General features: G+C 38.6%; 1 protein-coding gene across 2 annotated transcripts in view; it reads left to right on the plus strand.

Annotated features, from left to right (window-relative positions):
• The window catches only part of LOC125452619 (intersectin-2-like), a 197,084-nt gene that overhangs the window by 159,511 nt on the left and 22,503 nt on the right, over window positions 1-15,070 (plus strand). For both annotated transcript variants that reach the window (XM_059645418.1, XM_059645419.1), the window contains 5 exons: window positions 8,213-8,334; window positions 8,905-9,011; window positions 10,421-10,604; window positions 12,058-12,156; window positions 13,637-13,804. In XM_059645418.1, the coding sequence (XP_059501401.1) occupies window positions 8,213-8,334; window positions 8,905-9,011; window positions 10,421-10,604; window positions 12,058-12,156; window positions 13,637-13,804 (680 nt within the window). The remainder of the gene's footprint in view (window positions 1-8,212; window positions 8,335-8,904; window positions 9,012-10,420; window positions 10,605-12,057; window positions 12,157-13,636; window positions 13,805-15,070) is intronic.

The following is a 15,070-nucleotide window of genomic DNA, read 5'->3' on the forward strand; positions in this document are numbered from 1 at the left end:
ACCTCTAACTCTGAACTCTTTGGGCCTCCGTACCCCAGAAAAGAAATATTGGTATTGGAGGCAATACAGAAAATGTTTACTGGGTTGATCCTGAGAAAAAAGGGAATTTTTTATGAGAAGAAGTAGAATAGGTTGGGCCAAGACACATTGCAGTTAAGAATAAGATGCAACATTATTGAAGCATAAAAATTTCTTTAAGGGGCTTGATAAGGTTGATATAGAAGAGTTGTTTCCCCTTATAGAAGAGTTTAGGACCAGGAAGCCTAATCTAAGTCATGAGTTGCCAAATTAGAGGTGAGGAATTTCTTCTGAATAATGGTTCTGTGATCTTCTTTATGCAGACGGCTTTTGAATCTGGGTCACTAAGTATTTTCAAGACAGATTTTCAATCAGAAAGGGAATCAAATGTTATAGGGAATAGAGCAGGAAAGTGGAGTTGAGGATTAACGGATCAGAATGATTGCATTGAATGGTGGAACAGATTTGATGGTCCAAATGGCCTATGTCTGCTCCTATGCCTTATAATCATACAGTATAGAGCACACTGAAACATTTTGTTTGCAAAACAAATGAAATTCTGAAATTGGGCAGCTCTTGCTGAACAATCTAAAGTTTGCTAATAACCATGCTAACATAATCGATCAAGCACATGACATGGCGTATTTATGCTTGAAACAGCATTAAGATTCACACACATGAACCCATTCTGTGCAAATGAAAGTAATATTGAAACCTTGCACCTCCTTTGAATTGCTCACAAGGATGATGAGTATGTCTGTCCCAGTGCTTTGTCTGTGACAGTGCTTCATGCGGTCTGAGTCAACTTTCCAACCAAATCAACTGTATTGTAAATCATTCTGATAATTTAAAATCTGTCATTGTGTTTGTGATGAGTACAAGAGGAAAAGCTTTGGTCATACTCTAGACTTTAACAAGTGGGAGCAGTATGACAGCCCCCTTCCAGGCCCCATGCCTCCCAGCTCCCCGATCACCCTCACACCACACCTCACCACCAACTCTTTCCCCCCCCCCCAGCCAAGTGCTCCTCGCACAGCTCCCCACGTCCCCCTTCCTCCCTGAGTGCCTCTTGCGCAACTCCCCACGTCCCCCTTCCTCCCTGAGTGCCCCTCGCGCAGCTCCCCACATCGCCCCCCCCCCCCCGAGTGCCCCTCTCGCAGCTCCACCTCTTTCCAGCATTATTTTCAATGCTTCCAATTTGATTTCACAACCATTTCATTTTCCAAATACACTTTCTGTTCTTGCTCAATATTGTCAGCTCATACATGCAGCAGCTGAGTGCACCAAAATGTTCTGAGCAAGTTGTGGATAATACCAGCTAAAAATACAGTTAACCTACTACAGCGAAATCTGATGGGAATGTGTTTCTGGTGGTTTGGTTAGGGTGTAAATTTTTGATTGAGGCATTGGAAAAAATTCTGCTCTTAAGCAAATTGTATCATAGGGCCTTTCATCTCTAGCTGCACAAAACGAGACAAACCTGAGTTTAGATATTTCCCCAAGAGATTGAACATTGAATAGCACTCTGACTAGTGCACTAAAATGTTGTAAAATAAAGATCGTTTTCACCTTCACTTGCTTATAAACCAGATTATACCAGTTATAAAAACTACCTAACTTTGATTCCATTGAAATCCATTCCACTGGTTTTCTATCCTAGTGGTAAAAATATTGTTTATTGAAAAGCTTTTCTTTTGCCACCCACCGCGCCATATTTTGCCAATATCCCGATAGCTTTTGTTCAATGAATGCCTCTACTATTCATTTTTGTTTAGAAAGAGAAAGCAAATTCAAATAAACTTACAGGTTTTTGAAATCTGTTAGGATTTTGGATAACATGAGCTTGCGAGGGACAAAAATCTGTTGCATTCACAATAGGTTTTGTAACATATGTAAGTGAAGGGGGGAAACCCTGTATCAGTTTCAAGAATTGGTCATGTTAATTGGTATGATACATTGTAATTTTTTAAAAAACCCTACAATGGAACTAAGTATTCTATGGGCTTTTTCTGGTTGAGTATTGCAATGCTGAAGCCTCTGCACATTTAGATCTTTGTTTTGTGCTGATTGTAGTTCATTCACTGTTTGTTCAATAAATCTATTCAGATAAAAGCTTCTGCTACAAAACATGGGGTTGTGTGATGTTTTCCATTGACCTTTCCATCACCACATTCACCTAGATAAGAGGCAGCTAAAGACATATTGATTAATTTACAGGAGTCGCCGATGACATTGAACCTGAGGAACTCTGTATTCAACAAAAATAGATCTACATTAATGATTCCTATATTTGTTCTTAAGATATGACTAAGGTTAGCATTTATTTTCCATCCTAAATTTCCTGAGAAAGTTAGGCCCCCCTTTACCAGTGAGGTCCTTCTGCCAATATTACTCCTGTTACGATAGTAGAAAAGGTAGATATTAAGTGATGCCAAAAATATCATGTGTCCAACCCAGAATAGTGTGTGATTTGAAAAATCACATTCCTTGCCTTCCCATTGCATTGATTAGTTAGCCATTTTTCTTATTTTCAAGAGGTCAGAGGAATGAAGCTTCAGTTGACATTCTGTTGCTCCTTTTCATTGAACATTGCCAAGTTGATTGAGGCCCTGACTGAAGGGCTATTTCTTTGCAGTGCCCTTGAATCCATCAATATTGAATTTCCTGCTGCCACTGCTATTTTAGCCCAGGCTGATGGAGATAATAGATCAGCAGTTGTCATGATATGGGTGATGTGGAAATCTTCACACTTCTGCGCTCAAACAATAACATAGGCAAGCAAGACTTGGGCGAGGGTTTTGCTATGAAATCTTGCATTTGTCTGTCTGATGAAATAGGGTGATTGCTATTTTGTTAGGGGCCCCGTTGCTGATTGCCGATTTGTTTTCTTTCCATCTTACATGCTAATCACATCTTTCCAGAGGTTTAGAAGTAATAAATATCAACATTACCTGATCTGTCCTTAAATCCATCATAAGCTCCTTGATTCTCCCAGGTAACAAGACTGGTTTGACAAGAACAATTAGGAGATCTAGGAGTTACTGAACTGCAAGTGCAAAGTGTTCCGAAGTTAAAAGCATAGACAGAAAGAAGGCAGGTGTATGTACAGATGAAGTCCAAGGCCCTTCAAAATACCCATGATCTAAATAACAGATGATAGGTGGAAAAAGTTCAGGAAATCCAGCAACTCACCATTGGCCCTAATGTATATGAATTCATCAGTGCAACACTGTCTATGGCCCAAGAGCTTCTGCCACTGAAAGCTAATGAAATAATGATTATCAAGGACACAGAGTCATCCGCACTTGTTGGAAGGAGCACTCTGAGAATTTTGGCAACAGAGACTTAATCCTTTAGCGGAGCAACCTTGATCTCATCTGACAACATGTTGCTTGACACCATTTCAGTTCACCTCCAGCCCAACTTGAGGTTGTAAAGGCCATTCAACAGCTGAGAGCCAGCCCAGGTGGAATTCTTGCCAATAACTAGGATATGACACAAACATTCTTGTTTGTATGTTCCATCTCATTTCCCTCCCCTGGAAGGAGGACAGAATGCCAAGGATTTGTAAGAAGCTATGGTTGTGAAATCTTCAAGGTAGGAGTCCAGTACAATTGGGGTAACTACAGAAGGGTCTGTATGCTATTAACCACAAAAAGGTCATTTCAAATGTCCTCCTCAATCACTGCTCCCAGTAACTGAAAAGCTCCTAGAGTCACAATGTGGAATCTTTCCATCAAGAGATGTAGAGGACATGCACTTCACAACAAGAGGGTAACATGTAGGCCAGACAGGGTAAGGATAGCAGTTTTGCTCTCTAAAGGACTGTGAACCAGATGTGTCTTCCTGACAATTGGCAATGGATTCGTGGTCATCATTAGACTCTTAATTTTTATCAAACTCAAATTCCACCTTCAAATTGCTAAAGAAATGTCACCAGTACTGGCTCTGAAAAATCCTACAAGCATACTGGCAGGAGAAGTGCTCCAATATCAGATCAATGTCTGCAACACTGAAGCATTACCTCTGCCCAGTCAATGACATTGGGCAGGCTATATTGCTTGCATGCCAAACATTAGACTTGTAGTTCAAGCTCTTGACTCTGAGCTTTATCGTGGCAAGTAGTTCCCAGGAGAATAGAGGAAATGTTTCAAGTTTGTCCTCAAAACTTCTCTGAATAAATATAACATCCAATGGATTTTTAAGGAATTTCTTATACAAGACCACCTAAACTGAAAGAGAAGCATTCACGAAGATGCCAAACATTTTGTGCATTCTAACAAGCCCAGACAGAAGCCAAATGTCAAGAGTGAATTAAATGTCTGGAACATTAAGCATACCGTCCACCCACCTCACCTTATACCATCTGCCCCAAAGTGTGTGAATCCAGTATTTGACTATTTAGTCACCGCAGGGCCCACAACTCTAGTCATCTTCCATCTGAGGGACTGCATAAGAAAGTTAAGGTGGTTCTGTCAAAGTAGTTGTGATCTATTACAGTGCTACAGGTCATACTTTCCACAGTATATTATGGTGCAGGTGTAGGTTGCACAGATAAGAGGTAGGGATACTGAAAAGGCAAATAGATTGTCCCAAATGACATTGACATTCCTGGATATCACGACTTCATCCTTCCAGGCAAGTGTTAACAATTTCCATAATGTCCCTGATGTGAAACACAGATGGAAATTGCTGGAAAAGCTCAGCAGGTCTAGCAGCATCTGTGGAGAGAAAGCAGAATTAACATTTTGGATCCTTCTTCAGAACACCCTGATGTCCCTGATATGAATCTCATTAATATGAATTCTCGGTTAATGAATAATAAATGTCCATCCTATTGTAATCATTTTGATATCTAGTGAATTCAGAGTGTTTATCTTGCCATCACGATAATGAGACAAAGGAAATATTTTATGTATCAAAATAAATCTTCATAGTCGTGTGAGGAGTTGGCTTCTATGATGACAGTTTTGATTATGTGCTCAGTTTGTAATTACTGGTATTGAAGAGCAAATTAAACATGAGCACTGACTGTTCATGGCATGTTGCGGTGTGTCTTCTTGATATTTGGTTCTGTCCAGTGACAAATGGAAACTTTAATAACTTTAAAAAGCCAAATATGAATCTTTGAAATATTCGGTTTTGATTGCTTTGATTCCTTCAACACAATGTGTTTGTTTATTTTGTCCCACTAATGACTATTTACTAAACCATGTCTTTTTAGTAGAGATGGAAATCTAACCGTGGATCATTCTCATGAGGCACATTACTTATTTTTCAAAAACTACCAAGTTTAAATTTTCTGCAAATCCTATATCATCTTTGGTAATAGTTCATGCAATTATTAGATGAAATTTATCTTATCAGTCTAAGTAGGAATTGGACTAATTACTCATTTTCAATCCATGTAATGAGATCATGACCTACCAAAGGTTACCACTGGCAATAAATTTATATATTACAATGGGCAGAATATTGATTCTAACAGAGATCTGTGCTGGATAAGTACTCCATTATCAATTTTACAGTAAGGAAAGGGTATACTTTGAAGCTATTTTATAGGCAGTTCTGAAAAATCTCCTCCTTTGAGAGTTGCACAAACCAGGAAAGTATGCAGGTTTTACTAATTTATGTCTCATCCTTTTAGACTCTAGACATAAAACAATTCTCCACATATTTACAAAAGCATCAAAATAATGGTTTGGGTCACCTTTGATCTTTCCAGCCTGTAATTAAAGTGTTTTCCCTTGAGAGAATTTGAAAAAGTCTTCAAGTCAAAAGAGGCTTTGCCCTGAACTTTCTGGTATGTTCCATTTGCGGGTTCATTTGTGGTTTTCAGTGATAGCACAAGGACAGGATGAACAAGGACAATGACTAATAGGTGTCTGCTACCTCCAGCACATCCATTTGCTGGCCCTTGCTGCATTGTTTAAGAGGGGACAGAAATTATTTGACATAAAAAGATAGTTTAAGAGCGTGCTTATGAAGTACAGCGTGCTCAATAATGGGACCCTCTATAATGTCACCAAAAACGGTGAGAGCCAAAATTACCAAATAAAATGGCAAGGATATTTGCACCACTACTTTACAGTTTCAGTGGTGAATAGGGAGAACTAAGAATGCAAAATACCAGTAAAAATCATGAAGTAGCATCTAATAAAAATAGAAATTGACTCATTCATGCCACTGTAAACCATTAGCTCTAAAGAATGGCCTTTGAGTATTACTTTGGGATCCAAAGCCATTACTTTAGTGGAAGGCTTCAAAAGTCTTTGATTCTGTGAAAATTGTGTTTAAGCAATTTCGTGGAATTCTCTGAGGAAGGAATGGATTGTGGATAAAGGAAAACTTGTGGATATACTGTACATTTTGAAAAGCATATGATAAGGTTATTGAAGAAAACAAAATCTTATGGTGTCGGAGTAGTGTATTGGCATGGATAGAGGATTGACCAGCTAACAATCCTGATTACCACTTTCTGGAGTGGGTCATTTTCTGTTTGGCAAAATGTAATTAGTGGTGTGCTGCAGTGTTCAGTTTTTTTTTAACACTTTGTAAAATATAACATTTTATAAAAGGTCTGAAAAGTATGATCACTAAATTTGCTGATGACAAAGCTATAAATGTTGTAGAAAGGGTATAAGGACATTTACAATAGATGCAAAACTTTTTGTGTGAGAGGGTCATGAATATTTGAAACTCTGTTCCTCAAAGTGCAATAACAATAGCAAGGGGACAGAAGGTTAATGGGAAAATGAGAATGTGGAGTTATCAGATCGGTTGCGTTTTTATCAAATGATGGAACAGGCTCAGTTGTATGTCTTATTTCGGGATATGAAGGATAAAGTTATTCTCATAATGTGAATTTTGCTGACAATACAGAACTTATCACTGATCGCTTGTTGCTTTGACAAGCTGTTTTGAGGAAGTAACAGGCAAGGTGAATAAAGGAATGTCAGTAGTGTATTTAGATTTATAAAAGGATTTAATTAGGCGACACATAAAAGTTGAGGTTGTGGTGCTCGGGCGATGTATTGCCATGCATGGAGGATTGGACAACAGACAGGAAACAGCAGGTCAGGATTCTCAACCTTTACATGATGAACTGCTGCAGGGAACAGTGCTGGGGACCTTCATCCATAAATTTATGATATATGTAATGATTCGGACAATTTTGGTCTCCTTAAGAAGAGACACACTTGCATTTGAATCAGTTGAGCGTAGATTAGCTAGGCCAATTCTTGTGATGAAGCGGTTTTATTTGAGGAAAGGTTTAGCAGGTTAGGATGACGTTAGAGTTTAGAAGACAGGGAGGCTATCTTGTTGAAACATTTAAGATTTAGAAGGAGCTTGCTTGTCAGGATGGATGCTGAGAGGATGTTGTCACTCATGGGGCTGTAAAACTGGGGAATGTACTTTAAAGTGTCTCCCATTTAAGTTAGAGATAAAGTGGACTTTTCTCTGAGGGTTATTAATATTTAAAAGTCTGTTCCCAAAAGCAGTAGAAGTTAGGTCATTGAATATATTGAAGGCTGAGTTAGATGAATTTTTGAACTACAGGGGATTGAACAGAGACCAGGAAGACAGAGTTAAGGCCACATTAGGTCAGAAATGAGTTTGTTGAAGGATTGAATCGCCTGCTGCTGATCCTGCTTCTGCTTTTTATGATCTGTGTTGAAGTGCTGCAGTATCTTTGTGGTAGTCAGTGGCTTGTGACACCACTTCTGACAGAAAGTAAGAGTTAAACTCTTTGGCGTAAGATTTGAGTCAGTTATCAACCATGTCCGATAAAGATGTTAGGTTTCCTTCCCAAAGGTGCATGAACAAACTAGATGGGCTTTTCTGTCCATCCAACAGCTCCTTGTGAGCTAAAAAACCAAATGTTAGCGCACAGTCTAATCATTCAAAATAATTATTCGGTAAAGGATTAACAGAATAAAGCAATGGTTATTTTCTTTAGTCCATTTTTCTAAAGTGGATGATAAATTGGAAAATACATTCTTGCAGTCCCTGTGAAGACGAACAATCAACTGCAGGAGCAATTTTTTTAAGTCGATCATTATATCCCGCAAATTAAAAATATGATAACACAAGTAAATAGTTTTTGGTAGCTTTTGAACTTTATAAAAATGTTTTTGGAGATTGAATTGATGCATGCAATTTAGTCAGTAATAATCTCTTAATAACCTTGCAGGGTGTGCTGACCTCCAGTCCCTTGATACCATGCTACCTATGGAAAGAAAACGTCAGGGTTATATTCATGAACTGATTCAGACTGAAGAGAGGTACATGGATGATTTGCAGCTGGTTTTAGAGGTAAGCACTGACTGAACTTAATAATCAATATATTTTATAATAATTTAAGCAAAGAGCCATTCTGAAGCTGGAATTCATACTCCACAACTGTGTGGAGTGTCGAGTACTGTTCAACCGTACTGTTTTGTAAGAATGTTGAATAATATCTGGACAGTACTACTTGCAGGAAAGAAACAAAAGAAGGGAAAAAGTTATCAATGACTTGCCTGCAGCAACGTAAAACTGAGAAGCCAGTTAGCAACTCTGTCTCATCTAAAGATGGCACACAGTCAAATAGAGGAATTCCAATGTAACAAACTAGTTTTTTAAAGCAGCTAAATGAAGGAATGATTTTAAGTTTACTGTTATATCATTTTGCAATCAAACATCATTGCGTAGTGCCAGTCTGCTTTTACTCAAAATAATCATCTCTCGAATTGCAAATTGAAATGTTATTTTTTGTGAAGGTGGGCACCTGTTTTAATTTACTGGAAGAAATGAAAAGTTACATGATCAAAGAGGAATTTGATCCCTTCAATGTTAAACTTTGCTTGTGTGCTTGAAGTATGTATTTGGATATTCCTTTTGTAGGTTTTTCAGAAACAAATGGCTGAATCCGAGCTTATCACAGAAGCTGAGCTGGGAACAATCTTTGTGAACTGGAAAGAACTGATTATGTCCAACACCAAGCTGTACAAGTAAGCGTGCAAGTGTTTTTTTTAAGCCAGAGAGCCTTGTCTTGTTAAAGAGATGCCTTCATTTTCTTTATGGAGTGTGTTCTTTGAGTTAGGGTCATGAACATTTTACTAATTAGAGCAATAACTCTTTCATGCTGTTAGAATTATTGGCCTTACATTTTTGCTGTGCATACAATCAGTAATCAGGAGATGCAGTAGTGTGGTGGTAATGTCACAGAGTTGTACAACATGGAAACAACTCATCCATGCCGACCAAATATCCTAAATTAATCTAGTCTTAGTTGCCAGCATTTGGCCAATATCCCTCTTAAACCCTTCCTGTTCATATACCCCTTCAGATACCTTTTAAATGTTGTAACTATACCAGCATCGGTCTCCTCCTCCTCTGGCAGCTCATTCAATACAGTCATCACCCTCTGTGAAAAACCTCCCCCTTAAGTCTCTTTTACGTCTTTCCCCTCTCACCTTAAACCAATACCCTCTAGTTTTGGATTCCCCTACCCTGGGGAAAAGACCTTGACCATTCACCTTATCCATGATCCTCATGATTTTATAAACATCTATAAGCTCGTTCTTCAACTCTGGCAACATCCTTGTAATTTATTTAACCTTTAACAACATCCTTCCTATACCAGGGACACCAGAATTGAAAGTGGTATTCCAAAAGGGGCCTAACTAATGTCCAGTACAGCTGCAACATAACCTCCCAACTCCTAAACTCAATGCACTGACCAGTAAAGGCAAGTCTTCCTAACACACTCATCACTAACCGGTCTACCTGTGACCCCACTTCCAAGGAACTATGAATCTGCGCTCCAAGGGTCTCTTTGTTAGCCAACTGTCCCTTCCCCCCCCAAAAGAACATAAATTGTTCTCACAGTGGAATAGCCTGATGGTCATGCTGCAAGTGGTTATGGTCAACCCCAGCAAGATTTCATTTGGAGCTATACATGTGCGAATGGATAAATAAAGTATTAATGTTAGCTGTGAAAATTCCATACAATATAACATTTCAATTTAGAAATAGAGAATTTGTAATATGGGAACCCTCACGACACGCATGGATAGAGATGTAAGAACCATCATGAATTCACGGTATATTCATGAGCATCACATTTGCAAGGAGCACCGGGAGATCCTGTCTCTTTTGTAGAGGCTTTAGCAGGCATTTGCATGTTCCACGCAGGATCAGAAAAAATCAAAGATTTCCAGACAAGGCTTTTTAGAATGTGGTTAGCCCCAAACCAAGATTTTATTTCTTTTTTAAGGTCTTCAGTTAATGTTTCTGCTTCGTTTAAAGTCATTGTATCATCATGGCACAATAGGAGGCCATTCAGTACATTGACTCCATGCCATGTTTAGCTTGGGTTATACGACGAATGCCAGACTCTTGTTAACATTGGTTCTAGGGCACTTCGTGTGAGGAAGAAGACTGGTGGGGAGAAGATGCCAGTGCAGATGATTGGAGACATCTTGGCTACAGAACTGTCACACATGCAAGCCTACATCCGGTTTTGCAGCTGTCAGCTAAATGGTGCAGCTATCCTTCAGCAGAAAACTGATGAAGAGCCAGAATTTAAAGATTATCTTAAGGTTTGTTAAAAAGTATTTTTCTTTGTCTTTGAAAGAAGTTCCAAGATATTTTACGTAGCTATTGCAAGCCTGGTTTACCAGCCCATATTAAAGTTAAATTTTGGCATCTAAGTCCCAAGGGTGTATTATGCTTTCTTGCCTATAAGCAATTAGTGAACTTTAAAATTAGACTGCTGAAATATCTTTATGAAAGCAAAGTACTGCTGATACTGGAAATCTGAAACAGAGAACATGAAAAACTCAGCTGGTCTGGCAACATCTGTAGCCTCTGGATTATTAGTCCAATGCCATTGTGTCATCATCTCTCCATTCTTAGTCTTCCAGTAGCATTCTCATACAAACATTATTTTTGTATGCCAACATGCACGTACCAGGAAACCCAGATTTTTCTGCATCTCAGCTCTGCAACCTATCATCATTTAGATGACATGCTTTTTATTGTTTCTGCCAAAGTGGATAATGTCACACTTTCTCACATTGTAGTCAGTTTGCCAGATCTTTGCCCACTCACTATCTATGTCCCTTCATAGACTCCTTCTGTCCTTTTCTGGACACAACCAAATGCACCATTTCCGAGTTTGCTGACAACACAAAACTGGGTGGGATTGCGAGTTGTAAGGAAGATAAAAGAGACTTCAAGATGTTTTCAACAAATTGCATGGACAAACACATGGCAGTACAGTGTGGTTAAATGTGAAGTTGCACACTTGTTCTTATGATTAGTCAAAGAAGATGCACGTGCAGCAAGCAATTAGAAAGTTCAGAAGTAGCGATGTCTTACTGCAGTTATACGGGGCTTTGGTGGGATCATGTAATGGGATTGGTGGGTTCATGCCTGGAGTATTGCACTTCCCTACCTAAGAAAGGATATACTTTCCATAGAGCGAATGCAACAAATGATCCCTAGTCAATATCAAAGGTCCTATGTAGAGAGATTGGTTTAATTGGGCCTGTTACCTGCAGGTGAGAAGGATGAGAAAGTTTCTGATTGAAGTGTACAAAATTCTAATGGGACTGGACAGGCCAGATGTAGGAAGGATCTTTATCTCAGATCTTTTCCCTGTTTTGTGGAGTCTAGAATCACTGGTTACAGTCACAGGATAAAGAGTAGACCATTTAGGACTGAGATGAGGATAAACTTCCTCACTCAAAGGGTAGTGAACCTATGGAATTCTGTACCACAGAGGCCATAATGGCTAAATCACTGAATGTATTCAAGAAAGGGACAGGTTTTTTTTTTCAGATTTTAAAGGCCTCAAGCAATATGGGGAGAAAGCAGGAACATGACATTGAGATAGAAGATCTCGGGTATTAATGGCAGACTAGTCTTGCAGGACTGAATGGCCCACTCATGCTCCTCGTTTCTCTGTTTCATTTAAGCAATACAATTTATGACATAATAAATAACTAGAGTGTTGATATTTTTCAATAACTTTTTAACTTTTCTCCTCAGAAATTGGCTTCTGACCCTCGATGTAAAGGAATGCCACTATCCAGCTTCTTATTGAAGCCAATGCAAAGAATTACCCGTTATCCACTTATTATTAAAAATGTAAGTCCATTCTTGTAACTCTGAATGGTGCAAAATAAATTAATTGACTTTGTCTTTCAACACTTTACACTGTGCTTGACAAGCTGTTAATTATTGTAACTGTTTACATCTTTAATTGCTATTAAACGACATTTGAGATTTGCGTATAATGAAAATTTACATTCAATAACACTATTTGACATCAGCAGCAGAACCATCTCCAATCCAAGATCACAAGCTAAACTACCTTTTTTTTGATATTTACTTCATTCCCATTCAATAAGATTCACTTAAATAAATGAGGAGATGATGTTCTAGTGGTATTATTGCTAGACTTTTAAATCCAGTGACCTAGGTAATCTTCCGGGGACCCGGGTTCAAATCGTGCAGCGGCAGATGGTAGAATTTGAATTCCATAACAATCTGGACTTTGGAGTCTAATGAAGTCCATGAAACCATTGTTGATTGTCATAAAAACCTGTCTGGTTGGCTAATGTCCTTCAGGAAAGGAAATTGTTATCTTTACATATTCTGGCCTGCATTTGACTCCAAATCCACCGCAATGTAGTTGACTCTAACCTCCCCTCTGGGCAATTAGGGATGGGTGATAAATGCTGGCCTAGCAAGCGATGGCCTCATTCCATGAATGAATAAAAACAAAATCATTTTCAAGAGCTGACACCCAGTATTTACTCTGATGGACACTCTGTCTTAATGGAGTGGCCATACACACAGCTTTTGTGGATCCACTATTCTGTTCCGAAACAAAGACACCAGATTGAGTAGCTGCAACCCAGAGAAACAGATGACAAATAGAGCATCCAAACTAAACAAGTGCCAGAAAGCAACAACTTTATAAATAACAAAGTTAGGTGAGATCCTTTTTTTTAAACAGAAGTTAATGGCTTATAAAATAGGTTACTGAATTGTAGTGAATAATGAAAGTGGGTTGAAGAATTACTTCAGTAAGAGAAGGAAAGTGATTGAAAATATAGGTGGATGGGTTGATTTCAAGGAGCAGATGATTGGCTCAAAGAACATAATAGGCTTTTAATGTTTGTAATAATGCACATGTCTATTGACCCCCATTGAAATGCAGGTTTAGGGAGAGAAGCTGACATTTTTCTTCAAATTGCATTTTAAGCAGACACCTTAAGTTACTCATATCTGTGGTACATCAATATTCTGAATCTGAAAAATTGCTATTTGTAATTTATCAGAACGTTTTGGACTTAGTCAGAAGTACTTTGATGTTTAGATAGTCAACTTCAATTTGGAAAATAAATTAGCAACAAGTAAGTTTCACATTCATTTTGTAACAAAAGAATCATACAAGGATAATTTCTGTGGAATATTTCTAGGAATACTTGCTCTACAAAACATTGTTAGTGCACCAGTAAGAGAGATTGACAGTTGTGTCTGTGGTAATATAATATCAAAGAAGGACATTGACTAGAAGATCTGACATTTAAAAATGTAATTTCTCATACAATGACTGCAGATTTTGGAAAACACTCCAGAGATCCATGCAGATCATAACCATTTAAAGCTGGCTTTGGAACGGGCAGAGGAACTGTGCTCCCAGGTGAATGAAGGTGTGCGTGAGAAAGAAAACTCTGACCGACTGGAGTGGATTCAGTCGCACGTTCAGTGCGATGGACTGGCAGAGGTGAGGATGCATGAGTTGTTTCGTGGCTCTGCTGTCCAGTTGATCAATTCCAACAGCCACTTTTATGGGGACAGGCATGGATTTGACACTGTTTAACACTACTCTAATTGAAAGAGAAAACCCTTTTAGTTCAATTTGGCTGTGTCTCGGAAACATCAGAATAATGTACTTCTGTTATTGCTCCTGTCCAGCCTGCCACCTCACGATTGTGTTTTTCAGTGAAAATGAATACTTGTTTCTGCTTGAATTTATCAGGCAGCCTGCAGTTCCTCCAGTGAAACCAATGAATTTTATTTCTTGAAGGGGCATACCCAGTGTTCCTTCTTTTCAGTCTTGGCGTTGAATACCTAACAATGCCTCCATGTTAGAAAACAATTAATAAGTATTTTCCTGATAATAATTCCCTCAACAACCACCTATGGTGAGTGCCATGAAAATCCAATTCTGCAACTCAACATAGGATCACCATCTTTTCCAATCCTGATAGAAACTGATGACCTTAAAAAAGAAATGGGACTTCCAGCCAATGTCTAAGTGACTCAAGCGTCCACATCAACTAAGTACTATTTTGGAAGATAGCATGTACTCCAGACCAGAGAAAAGATCCCCATTTAACCTATAAACCAACTGAAAATCACCCTTACAGTTATACTTCACTCTGCCCCTTAAGTAATCTCTACATAGTCCAGGAATTAGTACGATGTTATTCTCTACTGCATAATTTTTACTTCCTGGACTGACTTTCACATTGAGGAATAAATTGCAGACCCCCTCCTCTTGACAAAGCAAGGTGAATCTTCCAGCTTTGGTTCAACCTTCACGGACTTGGTCTCTTCAAGCCAAGCATGGGGGCTCCCACCAGTATGTTGCATGTTGAACAATAAACATTTGGTGTCTATATTTCTTTGTCTGTTTCTGTGAATCTTGCAGACTTTCCTCTCTGTGAGGTTCATTGATATTTTAAGAAAAACCTGTAATCTGATCATAGAATGGCTTCTATTAGACTCTTCCCTCTCAAAAATTATCTCCATGGCATTGTGAATCATGTGGGCCGTACATCCAGATAGAAATGCTAATTAGCTACCTCTAAACCCCAAGTTCCATTCCAATTTGAAATTGACTAGACATTTTAAGCTGTAACCATTTACAAAATTGACAGTCCTAATACCTCATTGTGACTTGAAGATGAACAGCCTATGCACTGTCGGTGTAACTGTCCTGGTCATTTTTATAAATGTGAGCATTATTAACAAGCATGTTATTTGT

The sequence above is a fragment of the Stegostoma tigrinum genome, chromosome 4, assembly GCF_030684315.1.
Source record: "Stegostoma tigrinum isolate sSteTig4 chromosome 4, sSteTig4.hap1, whole genome shotgun sequence".
In the NCBI taxonomy this organism is placed as follows: domain Eukaryota; kingdom Metazoa; phylum Chordata; class Chondrichthyes; order Orectolobiformes; family Stegostomatidae; genus Stegostoma; species Stegostoma tigrinum.